Source organism: Erinaceus europaeus, chromosome 17 (genome assembly GCF_950295315.1).
Source record: "Erinaceus europaeus chromosome 17, mEriEur2.1, whole genome shotgun sequence".
Taxonomy (NCBI): Eukaryota; Metazoa; Chordata; class Mammalia; order Eulipotyphla; family Erinaceidae; genus Erinaceus; species Erinaceus europaeus.
In genome coordinates this window covers 67,365,840-67,388,555 of record NC_080178.1, presented here as the reverse complement: position 1 = coordinate 67,388,555, position 22,716 = coordinate 67,365,840, and the positions used below count along the sequence as shown (strand labels likewise).

General features: G+C 47.0%; 1 protein-coding gene across 4 annotated transcripts in view; it reads left to right on the top strand.

Moving 5' to 3' along the window:
- The window catches only part of TRIM3 (tripartite motif containing 3), a 35,730-nt gene that overhangs the window by 7,391 nt on the left and 5,623 nt on the right, over positions 1-22,716 (top strand). The window contains exons 2-7 of one of the 4 annotated variants that reach the window (XM_060176951.1): positions 2,682-2,847; positions 11,303-11,534; positions 12,041-12,192; positions 13,209-13,389; positions 13,602-14,334; positions 14,617-14,720. In XM_060176951.1, coding sequence (XP_060032934.1) covers positions 2,717-2,847; positions 11,303-11,534; positions 12,041-12,192; positions 13,209-13,389; positions 13,602-14,334; positions 14,617-14,720 — 1,533 coding nt within the window. In that variant the 5' untranslated portion in view covers positions 2,682-2,716. Of the gene's footprint in view, positions 1-2,679; positions 2,848-11,302; positions 11,535-12,040; positions 12,193-13,208; positions 13,390-13,601; positions 14,335-14,616; positions 14,721-22,716 lie in introns of those variants that run through there. The other 3 variants (XM_007527756.2, XM_060176952.1, XM_060176954.1) reach the window with 3 other exon arrangements.

Genomic DNA, 22,716 nt, shown 5'->3' with positions numbered 1-22,716 from the left:
AGAAAGGAATTTTAGTGATTTAGGTTGGGGTCTAGTCTCAGTGGCTTCGTGCCCAGCAAGCTTGGGTGGGGAACTGAAGCAGGAAGGGGAAGGGAGGGAGGAGCTGTCCATCCTTGGATAGAATCCAATCCCCGCCTTCGCCTATAACAGGCTGGGCGAGCCCCTTGGGCTCCGAGAGAGGCGGAGCCTGACACCCAGCTGCCCTGCAGGGCCCAGTATACCTCTCCTTTTCCCCTGTAGCCCTCCCCTTCAGCAGGCTGAAGCTTCTGTTTGGCTCAGGCCTCCTGTTTCTTCCGCCAACCTTCAATCTGTCCTCCCTCCTTGTTGTCCTGGTATTAAGTCTCCAGATTCAGTCTTCTAGATTACATCTGGAGAGAGAACCTCAGAATTCTAATGCCCACATCAGAAGAGAATGCACTTAGACAGTCTGTTCCTACGCTACCCCTGTCCACTTCTTACAGATGTAAGTCACTTCACAAGCAGTGAAGCAGGTCTGCAGGTATCTATCTTTCTCTCTCCCTCTCTGTCTTCCCCTCCTCTCTCCATTTCTCTCTGTCCTACCCAACAACAATGACAGCAATAACAGCAACAATAACAACAATGACAATAAACAACAAGGGCAACAAAAAGGGGGGGAAATATATAAATAAATAAATAACGAACTGCAGTAGTTCAACTGGTCTCCCTACTTCCACTGTGGCTCCTCTTAAATACTTAACACTACTAGAGTAGCTTTATATATTTTAATAAATTACACCATTTCTCTGTCGATTTAGGATAAAACCTAAACTCTTAATTTCCAGATCCTTGGTGATGTCCTTGCAGTATACTTTTCCAAACTCACCTCTTACCTTTCATTTACTTTGCTCTTACCATATAGCCGAACCAAAGTTCTCTCTCTCCCCACCTTTTTTTTTTTTTTATACCAGAGCACTACTTAACTTTGGTTTATGGTGGTGGTGTGGGGGGATTGAACCTGGGACCTTGGAGCCTCAGGCATGAGAGTTTGCTTGCATAAGCAGTATGCTATCTCCCCTGCCCTCCTAACCAAAGTTCTCAATGATTTTTCTGACCAGACTTTCAGTCCTGCCAGTCCTGATTCCCTGTCTCCACCCTCTTGTGCCCCCACCCCTGTCTGTCTCCTTCTTCCTTTCATCTCTCAGCTCTGTTTAAAAGTTACCTGCTTGGAGAAGATAGGTCACCCAATCAGAAATATGTTCTTTCTGAAAGTATCCTTTTCTTCTTTATACTATGCCCATCTCCCAATTTATAATTATGTATTTGCTTATCTACTTTGAAATTTTCTTTTGCAACCATTCACCATAAGGACAGTGACCATCTATTTCATTTATCACTTTACCTCCTGCACCTGTACAGAGTAGGCAGTTAATAAATATTTGTTGAATTACTAAATTAATTTAATAACTATAGATTGATTCTTACATCAGGCTCTGTGATAAGTGCTAGGAATGAAAACGTGAAGGGTAACTCCATCTCTTAAGAACTCCACACACTATGAAGGAAGTAGAGAACTGCCAAGAAAATTATAATGTAGCAGATAAGAGTCAGAATGGAGGAAATTCAAGAGACAGAGGGATACAGAAGTAGATCCTTTAGTGGGAAAGTCAAGAAAGACCTTCCAGAGGAAAGAAGCTTCTGGAGACTTGAAAGATAAATGGAAGGTAGAGCCAGACTTGGAAAAGAATTTCAGGCACAGAACATATAACTACCCAGCAAGAAAGAAAGCAAGGATTTTCCCAGAAACTGAAATGACTGAATCTAGAATCAGGAGGCATGAAGTTGCAGAGAAAGGGAGACCAGGGCCAGACAAAGCTAAGCCTTGTTGGTCAGTTGAAGGAGTTTAGACTTTGTCCTTTGGACAATGGAGAACTATTGAAGGAATTTAAATAGGGAGTGAGTGACAAGATGGAATGTGTTTTAGAAGCTTCGTGCAGGCTGAGAGGGGGTGGGGTGAGTGAGCAGGTACAGACAGAGACATGATATCAGTTAGGAGAGACTTGGTGACTTGGGTTGGGAGCAGTAGCTATGTTGTTAGTGGGGGGGGGGGAGTAGAGGATAGGACATTTGGGAAGCAGAATTCACAAGATCTGGATATTGATCAGATATTGGAAAAAGTGTGGCCCTGAGCTATTATAGAGAGTGGTGGATCTGAGCAGAAGTAGAATGGCTGCAGGATGGCCCATTGGAGGCAGTTTTGGGGGATGCAAGGGAGATCCAGACTTGGGTGTGCCCGTGTCAGCGGACATCCCTGCGATCAGACACGCAACACAGACCACATACCACATTCTCATTGTCGTATGCAGTCGGTCTTTCCACAACTGTAAATGAAGAAACTGAGGTTCAGAGAGGTTATATGACTTGCCCAAGGTTACAGAGCTAGTATTAAGGCTGAGCTGGGATTGCAACCCAATCTAACCTTAAGTCTGTATTCCTAACCTGTTCCTAGGGGTTGTCTCAACCCAGCCTCTTCTTTCTAATATTTGTCCTCAACTGGGTGCACCACCGCCCAGCCCCAACCCTACTTCTTTCTAGATTACTGCCTCGTATGCCCCAGCTAGGGGGAGAGAGGGGCCTGGTCTTTTGCAGAGGACTTGAGTGGTGGGGATCAGGTGGGAAAGGGAATGACGGTTTCCCTCTTGCTGACACCTCTCTTTATACAGGCTGCTGTGAGTGACAAGAGCCATCCATAAACACCATGGCAAAGAGGGAGGACAGCCCTGGCCCAGAGGTCCCACCAATGGACAAGCAGTTCCTGGTGTGCAGCATCTGCCTGGATCGATACCGGTGCCCCAAGGTTCTGCCTTGCTTGCATACCTTCTGTGAGAGGTGAGGGGACATGTGGGTCAGGGAGGGTTGAGGAACTTGGGGAATGGCACACTGCAACAATAAAATATATGTGTGTCCATGAAGGGAGCAGTTAAACTTGAGTCTGCAGATTAAGGTTTGGTATAAGAATCCCTTCCCTTCGTTCAGAAGCTTCTGACACCGGAGCATGGTCCCTCCTCAGAGCTGAGCCTTCTGTACCCCTCCCCAAGCCCCAAGACATCTTTCTACCACCACAGAGCAGACAGTACCAAGGACTTAATCCAGCTCTGGCACCAGAAGAGTTTGTGCCCAGTTAGAGGAGATTTGATGCAAGGTCTGTCCCCTGCCGGTCGCCATTGTTGTCCTGAGGCTTTGGGGGAGGAACAGTCCCTCTCAACCTCTAGGTTCCTACCCATTAGGTAGGAGCCGGTCCCTGCGCTTTGCACCACATGCGCTTAACCCATTGCGCCACCGCCCGACGCCCAACCAGGATTATTTTTAAAAAAATTTTATTTATTGGGAGTTGGGCTATAGCTCAGCAGGTTAAGCGCAGATGGCTCAAAGTGCAAGGACCGGCATAAGGATCCTAGTTCAAGCCCCCAGCTTCCCACCTGCAGGGGAGTTGCTTCACAAGTGGTGAAGCAGGTCTGCAGGTGTCTTGTCTTTCTCTCCCCCTCTCTGTCTTCCCCTTCTCTCTCCATTTCTCTCTGTCCTATCCAACAACGATGACATCAATAACTACAACAATAAAACAACAAGGGCAACATAAAAGAATAAATGAATAAATAAAAAAATATTTTTCCCTTTTGTTGCCCTTGTTTATCATTGTTGTTATTGTTGTCATAGCCGTTGCTGTTGTTGGATAGGGCAAAGAGAAATGGAGAGAGGAGGGGAAGACAGAGAGGGGAGAGAAAGATAGACACCTGCAGACCTGCTTCACAGCCTGAGTCCCCTGCAGGTGGGGAGCCGGGGTTCGAACCGGGATCCTTATGCCGGTCCTGTGCTTCGCACCACGTGCACTTAACCTGCTGCGCTACCGCCCGACTGCCTGTAATTGTTTTCTATGCAAAAACATGTCAGCACTTTTCTGACAGACCAATACGTCTGCCAAGTCCTGTGTTTATATCATTGTGTCGCCTCTTTGCCTGCAATAAATATTTATTTATTTTGAGCAACTCCTGTGTGCCAGGATGACCCCAGGCATGGCGAGGCAATGATGAGAAAACACCATTGCTCTTTAAGAATCGAGCCATTAATGACGAGAAAGAGAGCAATCAAGTAATTATACAGCCCAACTATAGGTAAATGTGCTATTGCTGTCTTAATGTCTGCTGCCAGTAGAAGGATGAACTGTAAGTGCTTAGATGTTATCAGGAAAGGCTTCGTTGAAGTCCAATCTGGAAGCTGAATAGGGACTAAATAAATGACACTGGAGTGGTCCAGGCCTCCTGGGCAGAAAGAAAAACAATGAGAGAAGGCCATGTGGCATGTGGGAAAGTGTTGGATAAGAAAGAAGCCTGGGGGGGAGTTGGGCTATAGCACAGCGGGTTAAGCGCAGTTGGCACAAAGCACAAGGACCGGCATAAGGATCCTGGTTCGAACCCCGGCTCCCCACCTGCAGGGGAGTCGCTTCACAGGCGGTGAAGCAGATCTGCAGGTGTCTGTCTTTCTCTCCCCCTCTGTCTTCCCCTCCTCTCTCCGTTTCTCTCTGTCCTATCCAACAACGACAACAACAACAATAATAACTACAACAATAAAACAACAAGGGCAACAAAAGGGAATAAATAAATAAAATAAAATATTTAAAAAAAAAAAAGAAAGAAGCCTGGGGATTGGGCGGTAGCACAGCGGGTTAAGTGCACATGGCGTGAAACACAAGGACCCAGTGTAAGGATTCCAATTCGAGCCCCCGGCTCCCTACCTGCAAGGGGGGGTCGCTTAACAAGCAGTGAAGCAGGTCTGCAGGTGTGTCTATCTTTTTCTCCCCTTCTGTCTTCCTCTCTTCTCCCTATTTCTCTCTGTCCTAACAACAACAACAACAGCAATAACAATAACAACGGCAACAAAATGGGAAAAATGGCCTCCAGGAGCAGTGGATTTATAGTGCAGACACCGAGCCCCAGTGATAACCCTGGAAGCAAAAAAAAAAAAAAAATAGATCTCACTCTCAGGCAGAAGTTGAAAAACAAAATCAGAAGGAAAAAAAAAAAAAAACACAAGTAGAACCTGAAATGGAATTGGCGTATCGCACCAAAGTAAAAGACTCTGGGGTGGGGGTGGGTGGGGAGAATACAGGTCCAAGAAGGATGACAGAGGACCTAGTGGGGGTTGTATTGTTATATGGGAAACTGGGTAATATTATGCATGTACAAACTATTGTATTTACTATTATGAATGTGAAACATTAATTCCCCAATAAAGAAATTAAAATAAAAAAAAAAATAGAAGCCCAGGAGAAGCCTGGTGCTACTGAAACAGAGAGTGTGATGGAGACTCGTTTGGCAGCCAGGCCCTATGGCCTGTCAAGGGAGCCATATACAGTGTTCACAAGGTGTTTTTTTATTATATTTTTATTTATTTATTATTGAATAGAGACAGAAAAATTGAGAGGGGAGGAGGAGGTAGAGAAGCAAAGAGACAGAGAGACACCACCGCCTGGCCTCACAGTCTTCACAAAGTTTTATGCGTAATCACACCTGTATTTTGACTGTGATCTCTCTCTGGCCCTCACCCCTCATTGCTTGCTGTCTTGAGTGGCGTGGTCCCCAGGTCCTCTCACCATTGCCTGAGCTGCCTGTACGTAGGCCTTCCTACGTACAGGCAGCTGCCTCCTGCTGTCAGTGAACCCTGGGTCTGCCCGAGGGGCACTGCTGTACTTCCAGCATTTCTCCTCTCCTTCCTTCATCAGCTGGAGACAATCTGAGTCTTTTTGCACATTGCAGGTTCTTTTGTCAGTATAAGCAAATTAACTACACATTAATGCCTCTTGGTTTGTGCCTCTTTCTCCAGGGCTGTTCCCCATGCCACCTCAGCCATACTTTTTCTGAGTTACACCCGGACTTTGCCATCACCCATGATAGCGCTATTTCTGTGGCCATAGACTCCAATCTCCCATTTCTGGCTCCCTCTGTCACCCTCTCACATATGGGCATCCAGTCCCCTCGACTCCCTACTTCTCCCAGCTACTTGCTCTATCCCAACCTCCCTCTCCTTCCTCTGCATTCTGGTGGCAGTGGAGACCATGCTTCCCTCATGCTTAGGTCTTTGTTCTTTCTTCCTTTTTAATAGTTCTCTTATTTTTAAAAATGTTTATTTATCTATTTATGAGAGAGAAAATCATATGCAGTGCCAGGGATCAAACTTGGGTCCTCATGCGTAGGAATTCATTGCTGTATCCACTATGCCACCTGCAGGGCCTCTGTTTTTTCAAAACCCACATGGCAGTTGCTCAGTTCTGGATCAGAGCTCTGCATCTTTCCCTCTGTCCAGATCACTGACTACCCCTGGAGAAAATCAGTACCTGAGAAACTCTAATAGTAGCAGCTATCACATATTGATTGCTCAGTATTTTCCAACAACTGGTTATGTGATTTACATGGATTGATCTACTTGATACTCATAAAAGAAACTTTATTATTCACATTTCAAGAGGAAGAAGCTGAGCTCAGAGACATTATGTCAGACACAAGAGGTTCCCCTTATGCAAAAGTGTTTTGTGACAAGTAAGTGATGGAGATTGGGCCAGGAGCCAGTCTACAGAGAGTCATCAGGGAGGGCTTCTCTGAAGAGATAGTATTAGACTGAGTCCTGAGAACAAGGACACAGACTCGTACAGATAAGGGAGAAAAAACCACCATCACTGGGAGTCAGGCGGTAGTGCAGCGGGTTAAGCGCAAGGGCCAGCATAAGGATCCCGGTTCAAGCCCCTGGCTCCCCACCTGCAGGGGAGTTGCTTCACAGGTGGTGAAGCAGGTCTGCAGGTGTCTGTCTTTCTCTATACCTCTTTGTCTTCCCCTCCTCTCTCCATTTCTCTCTGTCCTATCCAACAACAACGACAACACCAACAATAATAACTACAACAATAAAACAAGGGCAACAAAAGGGAATAAATAAATAAAGTTGTGAATATGTATATATACACACATGTAAAACCACCATCGCCACCACAGAAAAACCATGCAGGGACCTTATGAGTAAATAGGCCAAAAGAAGCCTGGGTGGCTGAGTGAGGAATAGTGAAATGAAAGAGACCAGGAAGAGTCAAGATAGTTCATGGAAAAGCTTGGTGTTCTAGGAACAGTATTTGGAATCTCCTCTAAAGGCTGTAGGAAACCACCTATAGTTGCTTCTTTTTTCTTTTCTTTTCTCTTCTTTTCTTCTTTCTTTTTTTTTTGTGATTTAATAATGATTGACAAGATTGTGGGATAAGAGGGGGACAATTCCACACAATTTCCACCACCAAAGTTTCACATCCCATCTCTTCCATTGGAAGCTTTCCTATTCTTTATCCCTCTGGGAGTCTGGACCAAAGATCTTTATGGAGTGCAGAAGGTGGGAGGTTTGGCTTCTGGAATTAGTTCTCTGCTAAACATGGACATTGGCAGGTCGATCCGTACCCCCAGCCTGTTTCTCTCTCTCTCTCTCTCCCTCTTTCTTTCTTTCTTCCTTCCTTTCTTTCTTCCCTTCCCTTTCTTCCCTTTCTTTCTCTCTTCCTTCCTTTCTTTCTTTTTTTATCTTTATTTATTGGATAGAGACAACCAGAAATTGAGAGGGAAAGGGGTGATAGGGAGAGAGACACCTGCAGCTCTGCTTCAACACTTATGAAGCTTTCCCCCTGCAAGTGGGGACTAGGGGCTTGAACCTGGGTCCTTGTACACTGTAATTTGTGCACTCAACCAGCTACATCACCACCCATCCCTTACCCTCAGCTCATTGCTGTCTTTCCCTAGTGGGGTAGGGCTCTGGGGAGGTAGGGTTCTAGGACATATCGGTAAGGTCATCTGCCCAGGGAAGTCAGGATGGTGTCATGGTAGCATCTGCAATTTAGTGGCTGAGAAGCGTTAAGATATAAAGCAGAACAAATTGTTTAGTAAACAGGAACTTAGAGGTAATATAGCACATCAGGGGGCTGGGTGGTGGTGCACCTGGTTTAGTGCACATGTTATAGTGCACAAAGACCCAGGTTCGAGCCCCTGGTCCCCAACTGCAGGAGGAAAGCTTTGCAAGTGGTGAAGCAGTGCTGCAGGTGTCTCTCTTCCTCTCTGTTTCCCCTCCCCTCTCAATTTCTGACAGTCTCTATCCAATAAGGATAGTAAAATTTAAAAAAATATATAAAAGACCATAGCAGATGAGATTTGGGGTCTTCATGGTGGAAGAAGCTAGAAAGTCAACTTTAGGCCTATCCCAAGGTGTCCATGACTTTACTGATTTTTGCGTGAGCCCGACAGCTAACATGCAGGTGGGCTGAAAGAATTATCTAGGAAGATGGTGTCAGAGTTGGAAATAGGCCTAGAAAGCTGGATCAGGGCAGATAGTATAGCTCCCAAATAATGGGATGGAGAGTCATTTCTAACCAGGGAAATAACGTGTCACTGCATAGAATTTTCAGAGCTCGCCCTGGCTACTGTGTAGAGATGGATAACCAGGTAGTAGGAGTGGAAATAGGGAACCCTAGGGAGTTATTGTAAATCAGGAATGTTCAACAGATGGCAAGGAAGTTTGGGTGAGTTTGCAGGGACTTTGTAGAGAAGCCCCGTGTCCTGTCCTGTGAGCTGGAGAGGGTGTCAGGAATGTAGTGAAAGGTTGAAAGATTTCAGATACTGCATTGATAGATGAATAGATATGGGGAGTGGTAAGCATGGTAGTGGATAGCTGAGGTGGAGTGGAGGAAGAGATGACTGGGTATGAGGAGGGCGAGGAACTATGAAATCCTGATGGTGAGTGTGTTACCTTATGGCTGGCAGATCCATTGAGTGAGCAGGGGAACAGGAGGATGAGAGACAGAAGCTGAGAGTGAGCCGGAAGACAGTCTGCACCGAATGGGGAAGCAGCCCTTCGGCGAATCAGTAACAGAGAGAGGTGGTGTAGACAAGAGGGCGCTGACTTCCAAGGAGCTGAACAATTATTTAGCAGTGTTCCAGCTGGGGCTAGGGAGGATTCAACCCCACCTTCTGGCCCTAAGGAATGCAGAGTATGAGAAAAGCCTCTCTGCACTCCAGAGGACCTGTGGCAAAAACTAGGTCACAATAAATCAGTTAATATTTATGAAGCACTTAGAATTGTGGCTGGCACACGGTATTTGTTAAATAAATAAAAGTTAGTTAATTCAGATCAAGAAGTATACAGACCATTTAGAGGAGAGGTTGAGGCTATGGAAATTTTGCACAACAAACATCTTCCCTCCATAAACTTTAACCGTCATCAGCCCGTTTCTAGTAAGTTTCCTCTCCTCCTCTTATTTGAGTTATTAATCTTGCCCCTCCTTACTCTCAGCTGCTGCTCATTCTGCCTGAGGCAGTTCAGTTAAGCATCATCCTTTCCGATTTCTCCCTCCATGTTCCCATTCTTTTCCTTTCCCTCCTTTCAGAGGAGGGAATCCACACCTCTGTTTTTTATTTTATATGTATTTATTTATTGCCACCAGGGTTATTGCTGGGGCTCAGTGCTGGTATGATGAATCCACTGCTCCCAGTGGCCATTTTTCTCCTCCTGTTTTATTTTATAGGACAGAGAGAAATTGAGAGGGGAGGGGAGTAGTCTGGGAGGAGATGCAGTGGATAAGGTGCTAGACTCTCAAGCATGAGGTCCTGAGTTCAATCCCCGGCAGCACATATACCAGAATGGTATCGGGTTCTTTCTCTCTCTCTTATCCCTCTCATTATATAAATAAATAAAATGTTTTAAAAGAGATAGAGATACAGAGAGAGAGAGAAGGGAGAGTGGAAGTAGAGCGGGAGAGAGAAAGACACTTGCAGACTACTTAACTGCTCTTAAAGTTTCCCTGCTGTTTGTGGGGAGAAGGGGTTAGAACCCGGGTCCTTGTGCATAGTACTATGTATGCTTATCTGGGTCTGCCACCGCCTGGCCCCTGAATCCACACCTCTTTAGGCCAGCCTTTATCACTCCCTCCTCCCCAAGATCTTGTCCCATTCCTCCTAGTCTCTTCCACCTCTCCTTCCCTCCTGACTTCTCATTTATAGACCAGCTCAGAGGCTCCCACTACAAACAGGTAAGAGCTCTTGTTTGTTCCTTTGTTTCCCCATCAGCTGGTATCCAATCCCTCACTCCTGTTCTCATCAAAACTTCCATTTTACACTCACTTTTCAGCTTACAACAGCCATGCTCATTAAGCCCAACTACTCCATTTACACTCTTTATAAAAGGTTATGCCTTTATTATTGAATTCATTATATATATATATGGAGAGAGAGAGAATGGGAGAGAGAGAGAGAGAAGCAGAGCAACTCTCTGGCACATGCAATGCTGGGGATCCAACTCAGGACCTCATGCTAGAGAATCCAACACTTTATCCACTGTGCCACCTCCCCAGTCACTATTCCACTCACTCTTTAAAAAAATTTTTTTTATTATCTTTATTTATTGGATAGAGATAGCAAGATATCAAGAGGGGAGGGAATGATAGAGAGGGAGAGAGACACCTGTATCCCTGCTTTACCACTCATAAAGCTTTCCTCCTACACGTGGGGCCTGGGGGCTTGAACCCAGGTCCTTGTGCATTGTAACATGTGAGAGGCAGTCACTGTGCTTTATCTTTGTACGCTCAGAGCTTGGCAAAAATCTAGCAAGCATAGGCAGTCCGTAAAGGTTTATTGAGCTAATAAAAGGTGTGTGTGTGTGTGTGTGTGTTTGCTTGCATATTTTCTTTGAGAAACATGTGTAAACACCTGTGGAAAGTGAACCTGGGTCCATGTGCACTGTAAGGAATGCTCTTGTGTCTGCTTTCCAGAGAGGCGGCAAGGTTATCTTTTTCCCCTACAGGGTTATCGATGGGGCTCAGTGCTGGCACTATAAATCCCTACTCTTGGTGGCCATTTTTTCCATTTTTACTTTGACAAGACAGAGAGAAATTGAGAGGGGAAGGGGAGGGAGGGAGAGAAACAGAGAGATACCTGTAACCCTGTTTTGCCTCTTTTAAAACTTCTCCCCTGCAGGTCGGGAGCAGGGGCTCAAACCCTGGTCTTTCTGCAGGTCCTTGCACTTAGTACTATGTGGGCTTGACTGGGTGCATCACCGCCCTCACACCCTACCCCCCCCCCCCTCGCAAGGGTATCTTTGTACTCAGTAATGAGTCAGGGCTCTTTAAACCTGCTGGCAGGGCAAGATTTGGGTGCCAGGCAGAAAGGTTTAGCATGGAGTACGACAGTACGCCTGTGAGGCAAAAGCTTGGCACCCATGGGTGATGTGAGGAGGTGCCTGGATGCTACTCCACCCTTGACTCTCCCTCCTTCCTTGACAGATGTCTCCAGAACTACATCCCTGCCCAGAGCTTGACACTGTCCTGTCCAGTGTGTCGACAGACATCCATCCTCCCGGAGCAGGGTGTGTCAGCACTGCAAAACAACTTCTTCATCAGCAGCCTCATGGAGGCCATGCAGCAGGCACCTGATGGGGCCCACGACCCCGAGGACCCCCACCCCCTCAGCGCAGTGGCTGGCCGCCCCCTCTCCTGCCCCAACCATGAAGGCAAGGTGGGCCCAAGCAGGCCCAGTGAGGCCAGGACTTGGGGAGGCGGAGGAGGAGGAATGGTTGGGGTGTGGGGGCCGAGTGGCTGTGGGTGAGAGGAAGTTTCTCTGGTGAAGTAGTTCAGGAAGTGAGTTTCTCTGGATAAGTAGTCCGGTAAATGGTACACCTAGAAGGTGATGGGCAGGGAGGGCAGACTAGGAGATGAATGGGCAAAGAGGGGCCAGGTGGTGGCGCACGTAATTGAGCCCACATGTTACAGTGCACAAGGACCTGGGTTCAAGCCCCCAGTCCCTTCCTGCAGGGGGAAAGCTTCACAAGTGGTGAAATAGTGCTGCAGGTGATTGTCTCTCTCCTTCTCTACTCAACCCCCCCCCCCGCCACTCCTCTAAATTTCTGGCTGTCTCTATCCAATAAATAAATAAATATAATAAAAAATTTAAAAAGAAGAAGAAGAAAGGGCAAAGAAGGCGGGTATCTTGTCACTGCCTGACTGGGGTCCTTCTGTCACCAGACGATGGAGTTTTACTGTGAGGCCTGTGAGACGGCCATGTGTGGCGAGTGCCGTGCGGGGGAGCATCGTGAGCACGGCACAGTGCTGCTGCGGGACGTGGTGGAGCAGCACAAGGCAGCTCTGCAGCGCCAGCTCGAGGCTGTGCGAGGCAGGTAGGCACCTGGTGGGAGCAAGGCTGGTGGTGAAGAGATGGCGTAGCCACAGGGGGGCCCCAGGGAGGATCAAGAATGCGGGAGGGGCCGGGAGGTGGCACACCTGACTGGGCACACACATCATAGTGTACAAGCACCTCGGTTCAAGCCCCTGATCCCCACCTGCTGAAGGGAAGCTTCTCAAGCAATGAAGTTGTGCAGCTGTTGTCTCTTTCTTCCTCTCCCTCTATATTCCCCTTTCTGCACAATTTCTGTCTCTATCCAAAATAAATTAAAAAAAAATGTGGGAGTAGCTGGATGATGCTCCCAATTGAGCAGTTGAATGCTCAGGCTAACATATGCAAGGGGGGTTCAAACCCTGGTCCCTACCTGCCGGGGGGAAGGAAAGCTTTATGAGCTCCTTTTCTATTTTCCCCCTCTCAATTTCTCTCTGTCCCTGCAAATAAAAAGAAAGAAAAAGAAGGGGGGTGGTGCTGAGGGGTATGGCCACCAAGGAGCAATGGATCATCAAGCCCCAGCATTAATGCTGGTGGCAATAAAAAAAAATCTGTGAGTCGGGCAGTAGTGCAGCAGGCTAAGCACACATGGTGCCGAAGCGCAAGGACCGGCTTAAGGATCCTCGTTCGAGCCCCCGGCTCCCCACCTGCAGGAAAGTCGCTTCACAAGCCGTGAAGCAGGTCTGCAGTTGTCTGTCTTTGTCTTCCCCCTCTCTGTCTTCCCCTCCTCTCTCCATTTCTCTGTCCTGTCAAACAATGATGACATCAATAATAACAACAATAATAAGCTACAACAATAAAAAAGAAAGGCAACAGAAGTGAAAATAAATAAATAAATATAAAAATATAAATATAAGAAAAACAAAACTCTGTGGAGGGCATGGATAAAAGTCCTTAGAGAGGGCATGGAAGGTTCCATAGGTTGTTACCCGAGGGTGGCAGTAGGGTCCTAAGAGAAGGACCCCTTTGGTGAGGACTCTGCTTCAAGCACCCTAGCTCTGAGATGTTTTTCCTTCCCAGATTGCCTCAGCTGTCAGCAGCTATCGCCTTAGTGGGGGGCATCAGCCAGCAGCTGCAAGAGCGCAAGGCAGAGGCCCTGGTCCAGATCAGTGCAGCCTTTGAGGACCTGGAACTAGCCCTGCAGCAGCGCAAGCAGGCTCTGGTCAGCGACCTGGAGGCCATCTGTGGGGCCAAGCAGAAGGTGCATCTGTCTCCCCTTCCCCGGTCTGTCTGTTGGAGGCGGTCCTCTTGCCTCCGTGTGACCCCTGCTTCCCATGCCTGCGCACCCCTTTTCCTAGTTCAGACCCTCTCCCTCCTGGCATGGCCATCCAATAGGCACTGCAGATTGATCGGGAGTCCCAGAGACAGCTCCCGCCAGTCTGCTCACCCAGCCCACTCCTATCCTCCTGCCAGGTTTTGCAGACCCAGCTAGACACCTTGCGTCAGGGCCAGGAGCACATCGGCAGCAGCTGCAGCTTCGCAGAGCAGGCGCTGCGCCTGGGCTCGGCCCCGGAAGTGTTGCTGGTGCGCAAGCACATGCGAGAACGGCTGGCCGGGCTGGCAGCGCAGGCCTTCCCGGAGCGGCCCCACGAGAATGCTCAGCTGGAACTGGTCCTCGAGGTGGACGGTCTGCGGCGATCGGTGCTCAATCTGGGCGCGCTGCTCACCACGAGCGCCACAGCACACGAGACGGTGGCCACGGGAGAGGGCCTGCGCCAGGCGCTGGTGGGGCAGCCCGCCTCACTCACCGTCACCACCAAAGACAAGGACGGGCGGCTGGTGCGTACGGGCAGCGCCGAGCTTCGTGCAGAGATCACCGGCCCCGATGGCACGCGCCTGCCGGTGCCCGTGGTGGACCACAAGAATGGCACCTACGAGCTGGTGTACACCGCGCGCTCCGAGGGCGAGCTGCTCCTCTCCGTGCTGCTCTACGGACAGCCCGTGCGCGGCAGCCCTTTCCGCGTGCGTGCCCTGAGGCCCGGGGACCTGCCACCTTCCCCCGACGATGTCAAGCGTCGCGTCAAGTCCCCGGGCGGCCCCGGCAGCCACGTACGGCAGAAGGCGGTGCGCAGGCCCAGCTCCATGTACAGCACAGGCGGCAAACGCAAAGACAACCCCATTGAGGACGAGCTCGTGTTCCGCGTTGGTACAGATGGGCCCTGGGGGAACCAGTTAGTGGAGTGGGCTCTGGCATGGGCCGGGAGGGGACAGAGGGAGGGCCTGGAGGCTCCAAATGAATGTAGTGAATTCTCTTTCTTTTCTCTCCCCTTCCCATTCTTTATTTTACTTATTAGTGAAAGATATAGAGAAAAAGTTACAGAGAGGCCAGAGCTTAAACTCTGGCTTATGGTGGTTCTGGGGATTGAACCTGAGACCTCAGAGCCTCAGGCATGAAAATTGTTTGCATAATCACGCTGCCTCCCTACAGGCAGTCGAGGACGAGAGAAGGGCGAGTTCACCAATTTACAGGGGGTGTCTGCAGCAAGCAGTGGCCGAATAGTGGTAGCCGACAGCAACAACCAATGTATCCAGGTATGTGTCTTTGTGCTGCTCTTCCCCATCACTAAAATCAAGGCTCTTAACTACACAGCTTCCTGAAGAAATAGATGGGTCCCTTAACTAAAAGATGAAACCCTGTAGATAGTACCTTTCCTTAAAGAACAGTGAGTCATCTAACTGTGCCCGACTGGCCTCAACAGTAAGCTGCATCTTCACAGTTAGACGCCATATTTACCGTGCCTGCAGCTTCTGGGTCCTGACTCAGGCTGGACGGGCTCTGGAACCTCAAAGACCTGCCTCACACTTCCATCCCCTCTGCTGTCACTTGGACCTCTGCCCGGCTGACTTGCTTTTTTCCCTTTGCACCACATGGTCAGCCTCCAGGCTCTCTTCTTCCAGCTATCTTCCAACATACCTTCCTGGCTCCAGATTATGTCACATCTGCACTGCTCTAGTTGACCCATAGTCAGTTGGGGTCACCAGTAAAAAGGGGTGCTTTTCAGTGGCTAGACTATAGTGCAGGCTCACAGGCAGTCCTATACCTTCCAGTAGCTACTCCATCTGATAAAAGCATCCACCCCACAAATGAACTTGGCCTCTGCTGTACTTTCCACTCCACCCCCCCTTTTTTTTTTATTGACACCAGGGTTATTGCTGGGGCTTGGTGCCGGTACTACAAATCCACTGCTCGGGGCAGGACGGTGGTGCACTGGGTTAAGTGGACATAGTATGAATCTACTGCTCCTGGTGGCCATTTTGTTCCTCCCCCCTTTTTTATTTGATAGGACAGAGAAAAATTGAGAAGGGAGGGAGAGATAGGGAGAGAGAAAGACACCTGCAGACCTGCATCACCACTTGTGAAGGAAGCATCTCCCCTGCAGGTGGGGAGCAGGAGCAGGAGCTTGAGCCCTAGCCCTTGCACACTTAATTGGGTGTGCCACTGTCCAGCTCCCTGCTTTCCACTTTTTAAAATCACAAAACTCTCTCTCTAACCCTTGCCGTGAAGCTGGAGCCTAGGATTAAGTGAGCAGTTCAAGCTCAGCCTTTGAAATGAGACACCTAGGCTTAAATCCCAGCTCTGCCAGTTACTAACAAGTCATGTGACTGCTCTGTGCTAACTCATGTGTATAATTTGGAAAAGAGTACTTCATAGGGTTGCTGGGAGCATTAAGTGACATCATACCATGCACCATGCCCAGCACCTAGTGAACCTTCTAATGTTAGCTATTGTTAAAAATATCAGTGTCCAGGTGGAGGCTGTAAACAAAGACCAGGAGGTGGGAAGTGCTGGAGGGGCTTTTTCAGGGAACTAGAAGGATCCCTGCAGGGCTAGAGGTAAATTTCTATTAAGACTAGAGCAGCTAAGGCCATACTGAAAATGGTTTTGTAGAGGATGCTGTCGGTTAGCTTTTGATTTTAGCCAGTAAAGGGTTTCTAACCTTTATATACTTCCAGTTCTTGGCAACATTTTATCAAGTAGCCACACATTTTCTTGAATACCCTTCTTAGCACCTATAAATTTATATTTATTTCTGACTCTGTCAGTGTCCCCTGTCACAGGTCCAGCTCTGGCAAAGGTCTGTCATCTGTCAGCTCCTCCCTGGCCCCTGCATTCCATCTCGCAGGCTGAAGGGACCAGAAACTCTTCCATGGCAATATTCACAGTCTCATGCTGTCACCTGTATTCCTTTTTTTTTTTTTAAAGAAATTTCTTATTTTTTTATTATCTTTATTTATTTATTGGATAGAGACAGCCAGAAATTGAGAAGACAGGGGAAGTAGAGAGGGAGAGAAGCAGAGAGACACCTGCAGCATTGCTTCCCCACTTCCAGACCTTTCCCCTGCAGGTGGGGATTGGGGGCTCAAACCTGGGTCCTTGTGCATTGTAACATGTGTGTTCAACCAGATGTGCCACCACCTGGCCCCCTCAACTGTATTCCTTCTAAGAGCAGAGGAATGAAGAAGCCCAGATCAGTACAGAGAGATATTTTTAAGGTATAGTCTGCATAGCAAGGAGCTGGATCGGGGTGATTATGAGAGAGACAGTCACACTGTCCACGCTCCAGCCTGTCTCCTACTCTAATACCACAGATGTTTCTTGGCACAAAAGAGTTTTGGGAAATCTTCTGTGGTGTGCACACACATTGGTGCTCACGTACATATTGAAATGTGTACTACTCTGTTTTCCTGATGAGGGGCAATGCATTGTTTTTGGGGTGGGAACTTGAAAGAGGAGAAGGAAGTTGATGCTTCCACAGCAATCCTTGTTCCTTCTCCCACCTGCACCCCAGACTTCAAAATTGCTGGGAACTTAACACAGATTTCAAAGCTGAGTTTCGTGGCCCAGGAGGTGGTTCAGTGGAGAAGGCTTTGGACTTTGAAGCGTGAGGTCCCGAGTTCAATCCCCGGCAGCACGTGTGCGAGAGTGATGTCTGGTTTTTTCTCTCCTATCATTTCTCATGAATAAATAAATAAAATCTTTAAAAAAAAAAAAAAAGGAATTAAAAAGAAAAAAGCTGAGTTTCCAGTTCTCTTATTCTGGGCACTCTGACCTACTAAATGCCAGGCTTCCAGATGAACTGTAATGACCCTGCTTGCTCCCCTTCAAAATTCATGGTGGTTGAGATCCTTGTAAACCTTTCTTCTTTGGAACCCACCTGTGGTAGCCTATCTGATGAAAGAGAAAAGGCATTTTGTCATTCTGAATGAAAAAATTTAATTTGTGCATATTGTACCTTTCTAAAATTTTTTTTACATTTATTTATTTTCCCTTTTGTTGTCTTTTTTTTTTTTTTTGATGTTGTAGTTATTGCTGTTATTGATGTCGTCATTGTTGTATAGGCCAGAGAGAAATGGAGAGAGATGGGGAAGACAGAGAGGAGGAGAGAAAGATAGACACCTGCAGACCTGCTTCACCACCTGTGAAATGAGTCCTCTGCAGGTGGGGAACTGGGGACTTGAACTGGGATCCTCATGCTGGTCCTTGCGCTTTGCACCATGTGCGCTTAACCCGCTGCATTACTGCCCGACTTCCACATATTGTACCTTGTGTAAGTGTCCTAATCTAGAAATGTTACCAGCTCTTTTGTGAAACTTTACTATTCCTCAAGGTAGAATATTAATTACATTCTTCTCTGAGTTTCTTCAGCTTTTTGCTTTGGGATATTTTTAATGCTGTGTTGGAATTACTGGGTGGTTTCAGTCTCTCCCATCTCACCTCATTCAGATCTTAACGTTATTTAATGCTATAGTCATAAAGGAGAGAACTGTTACAGACTAAGCTGAAATACCAGCAGATTCTAGAGCTGTTTGGGGAGCAGAAATACCAGGTTTTATTGAACTGTCATGTCAGAGGGAAGAGAGATATGAAATAGACAAGACCACATAAGTGGTGTTGCTATTCAGGAACAGGGAGGGCATATGCTAGTAACATCTTTTTGGCACATGTTGACTTTAAGGTAGCTTACGTGGCATCCAACAGGACATGTCCAATTCTGTTCTGAGATCGAACTTAGGAATTTGTCTGTGGAATGTCTACTGTACGTACACCTATTGCTAAACACTACTGCAAATGCAACAACAAACTAAACAAGCACAGTTCTTTCGTTTGTTTGTTTGTTTTTAATGTATTTACTTTTGATGAGAGATTGAGAAGAGGGGAGAAAACCAGAATATCACTCTGGCACACGTGATGCTGGCAGTTGAACTCAGTCATTCCAATTTGTAAATCTGGGACTCTGGCCACTGCATTATCTCCCTGACTGCAGATACTGACAGTGCTTTGAAAAGAGATTTTATTTATTAATGGAGCTGGGGGAGAAGGAGAGAAAACCAGAGCCTCACTCTGGTCCATGTGCTACTCAGGACCCCACACTTGAGAGTCGAGTGCTTTATCCACTGTGTTACCTCCTGGGCCACCACAAACACAGCTCTTAGTCCATGTAGGTAGGGCTTACATCCTCAGAAGGGGGCAAAGACATTTCATAGTTATTTAACTGCAGAAGTGAGTTTATGAAGAGAACTAGAAAATGTATATTGTGGAGACCTTGCTTTCTGTGCATTTATTGGTGCAAGGGGATGGAGCTGATCACTGAAGATTTCTCTGAAGATGTGACCTGGACATTCTGAGCCTCAGTTTGAGCAGTTGACCAGGTATAAGGGGTAGGAGAGGATGGAATGGAGGGAACAAGATCCTGCCCGTCCCTAAAACTCCTCAGTGTTGAGCTGGAAATGGAACTGCTCAGACAGGAGGTGACAGACACATTCTGTGACTGCTGACCTGGTTCTTTCTTTCGCCCTTTCTTTCTTTCTTTCTTTCTTTCTTTCTTTCTTTCTTTCTTTCTCTCTTCTTTTTTTTTTTTTTCTGGTTGAAAAAAAGAGAGAGACCATACTGCCCAGCCAGCTGAGGGCATGAGGAAAGTTCACATCATTAAGGGCAGAGGTAGATGGCATAATGATTATACAAAGAGACTCTCATGCCTGAGGCTCCAGTGTCCTAGGTTCAATCCCCCACACCACCATAAGTCAGAGCTAAGCAGTGCTCTGGTAAAATAATAATAATAAAAGAATAGAAAGTTCACATCAAGAGGAAGTTACATCCTTAGGTACCACCAGTTTAAAAAGCCCTGAAAGCTTAAGTAATGGGGATTGAATAGGACCATTAGGTCCAGCCCACTAAGAATGAAGCAGGTCTGGGTTCAAGAGCAAGACTAAGACCCAGACTGAGTTCTGTGAGGCTACATCTGGCTCTGACTCACCTTCCATCCCTGGAGAAATGACATCATGGTGAGACTTATGAAGAGATGATATCTTAACTGTGAAAAAGGAACAAGAAGACTGAAGCATGAAGGTGCATTGGAAGAGGTCCTCTTGAGGTAGAGACACAGAGTGTGTGTTGGTCAGCTAAAGTAAAGGACGTAGGAGAGGGAGAGAGGGAGGGGGAGAGAGAGAGAGCATAAGAAACATTCATTTTTCTTCCAGAGGGAGGTCATCTTCTCAGCCAAGTAACCTAGATGGACTCATTCTGGTTTATTTCCACCTGGGCTGCTCATAGTCCTTTCTTGCCTGCTATAGATTTTTTTTTTTTTTTAAAGATTTAGTTTTATTTACTTCATATGAAAGAGAGAGAGGCCGGAGCACCACTCTGGTACATATGGCACTGGGCATCGAACTGGGAACGTTGGGTATACAGGTTCAGTATTCTACTAGTTAAGGTATTTCCCCAGCTTCTGATACTACATTTTGTTGACTCTTAACTCCTGTATGTCTCTCGAGTTCACTTGTTTCCCTCCAGCAAGTACCCTGGTCCAAACCATCATCATTTCTCACCTAAATGACCACAGCAGTTAACTTCCAGTCTAGATTCCTCCCTGCACCCAGTGTGTTTTTATTCAGAGCACCGATGTTTTGTTTGTTTGTTTCTGATACTACCAAGCAGTTTTCCAATTCTCAGAAAGCATAGACTAGGGAAAATTTGTCCTACCCATTTAACTTAATTCTGACACTCTCTTCTAGTGCTAGTGTCATATTTCATGGGCTAAGAACTCAGTCCCCAAACTATCCCCTCTTCAGATGCCACTTGAGTCCAGTTTGTTATGTGTCCTTCCAACTGACCAGCTGTAAATTGGAGAGTCTAGTGAGTGAACGCCCTCCTTAGGTTGATTTGATTTACTAGGTGGTAGTTCAAAGAACTCACATAAGGAGCCGGGTGGAGGCACACCTGGTTGAGCGCACATGTTACAATGCTCAACGACCCAGGTTTGCGCCCCCGACCCCCACCTATAGGGGGAAAGCTTCATGATTGGTGAAACAGGTCTGCAGGTGTCTCTGTCTCCCTGTCAACCTCCACTCTCGATTTCTGGCTGTCTCTGTCCAATCAATAAGTAAGGACAATAAAAAAACAACAAAGAACTCACATAGATATTTCACTGCACTGACCAGTTTATGATATAGACTATTAGGAAGTGTGTAAATGAACAAGCAGGTGAAAGGTAAGATGGCGTGAGGTCTGGATGAGTTCCTAGTGGGGAAGCTTTAGTTGCTGTGGAAACACCACTCTCTGGCACCAACCCAGAAGTTCATGATATCTTGCTGTTCAGGAGTTTGGTTTATTATTATTATTATTGCCTCCAGGGTTATTGCTGGGGCTCAGTGCTTGCACCATGAACCCACTGCTCCTGGAGGCCTTTTTTCCCCCCATTTTGTTGCCCTTGTGGTTATTATTGTTATTGTTGATGTCGTTCATTGTTGGATAGGACAGAGAAATGGAGAGAGATGGTGAAGACAGAGAGGAGGAGAGGAAGATAGACACCTGCAGACCTGCTTCACCGCCTGTGAGGCGACTCCACTGCAGGTCGGGAGCCGAAGCTCGAACCGGGATCCTTACGCAGGTCCTTGCACTTTACGCCACGTGCGCTTAACCCGCTGCACTACCGCCCAACCCCCAGTTTCTTGTTTTTTTTAAGGTTTATTTATTAATGAGAGACAGTGAGGGGAGGAGAGAGAAAACCAAAAAAATGACTGGCATGATACTGGGCATCTACATCAGAGTACCTGAGAGTCCAATTCCCTGTCTCCCCTGCACCACCTCCTGGGCTGCACTGTTCTGGAGTTCTAAATATTAATCTGTGCTTCACTCCCCACCTGAGTCTGACTAGGGTCCCCATGCTAAGCCACCTCATCAACTTAACTCAGGTGTGTTCAAAGACACTCCTTATAAATGATAAAAGACACTCTTATCAGGAATCCCCAAGGGTTCAAGAAGCTGTGTGGTGGGAACTGGACTCAAAGACCAGGTATATTTTTTAAATTATGAGAACAAATCTCATCTTTCTTGTAAGTAAGGTTTTTTTAAAAAAATTATCTTTATTTACTGAATAGAGACAGCCAGAAATCGAGAGTGGGGGAGAGATAGGGAGAGAAACAGAGAGACACCTGCAGACCTGCTTCACCACTTGTAAAGCTTTCCCCCCCTGCAGGTGGGGACCTGAGGCTTGAACCTGAGTCCTTGCGCATTGTAATGTGTGTGCTAAGCCAGGTGCGCCACCGCCTGACCCCAGCAAATCTCATCTTGTTACTTTCCTGCCATGAATTTTTTTTGTGCGCCATCCGTATAATCCTTTTGTTCCTAGGAGTGTTTCCTTGGTCCAGTCACATTGGACTGGTCCTCAGGCTCTGCGCCTACTGTGCCTTTTGCATGCTGCTCACTCTGTTTAAACTTTACTGTCCCACTTTGCTCCATTACCTGGCATCCTTAGTAGGCTATTAGCCTCAGGTATCCCTTAACTTGGGAGACTTTTCTGACTGCACCCTCTTGCCTCTTTTATATTCTTTCTTAAAATTGATTAATTAATTGGGGAGTCGGGCTGTAGCGCAGCGGGTTAAGCGCAGGTGGCGCAAAGCACAAGGACCGGCATAAGGATCCCGGTTCGAACCCCGGCTCCCCACCTGCAGGGGAGTTGCTTCACAGGCGGTGAAGCAGGTCTGCAGGTGTCTATCTTTCTCTCCTCCTCTCTGTCTTTCCCTCCTCTCTCCATTTCTCTCTGTCCTATCCAACAACGACAACAACAATAATAACTACAACAATAAAACAACAAGGGCAACAAAAGGGAATAAATAAATAAAATAATTTTTTTTAAAAAATTAATTAATTAACTAACTTATTTATTTGTTAGCTAGAGACAGAGGAGGGATAGAAAGGGAAAGAGACAGAGAGAAACACCTGCAGGGAGGTGGCACAGTGGATAAAGCATTGAATTGTCTACCATGAGGTCCCAAGTTCAATCCCCAGCAGCACATGTACCAGAGTGATATCTGGTTCTTTCTCTGCTATTCTTTCTCATGAATGAATAAATAAATTTTTGAGGGATAGATAGATAAACCTGCAGTCCTGCTTCACCACTCGTGAAGCTTTGCCCCTGCATAAGGGGGACCAGGGGCCTGAACCTGGGTCCTTGCACAATGTAATGTGTGCGCTTAACTAGGTATGCCACTGCCTACCCCCTTTTATATTCTTAAAAAAGATACTTTA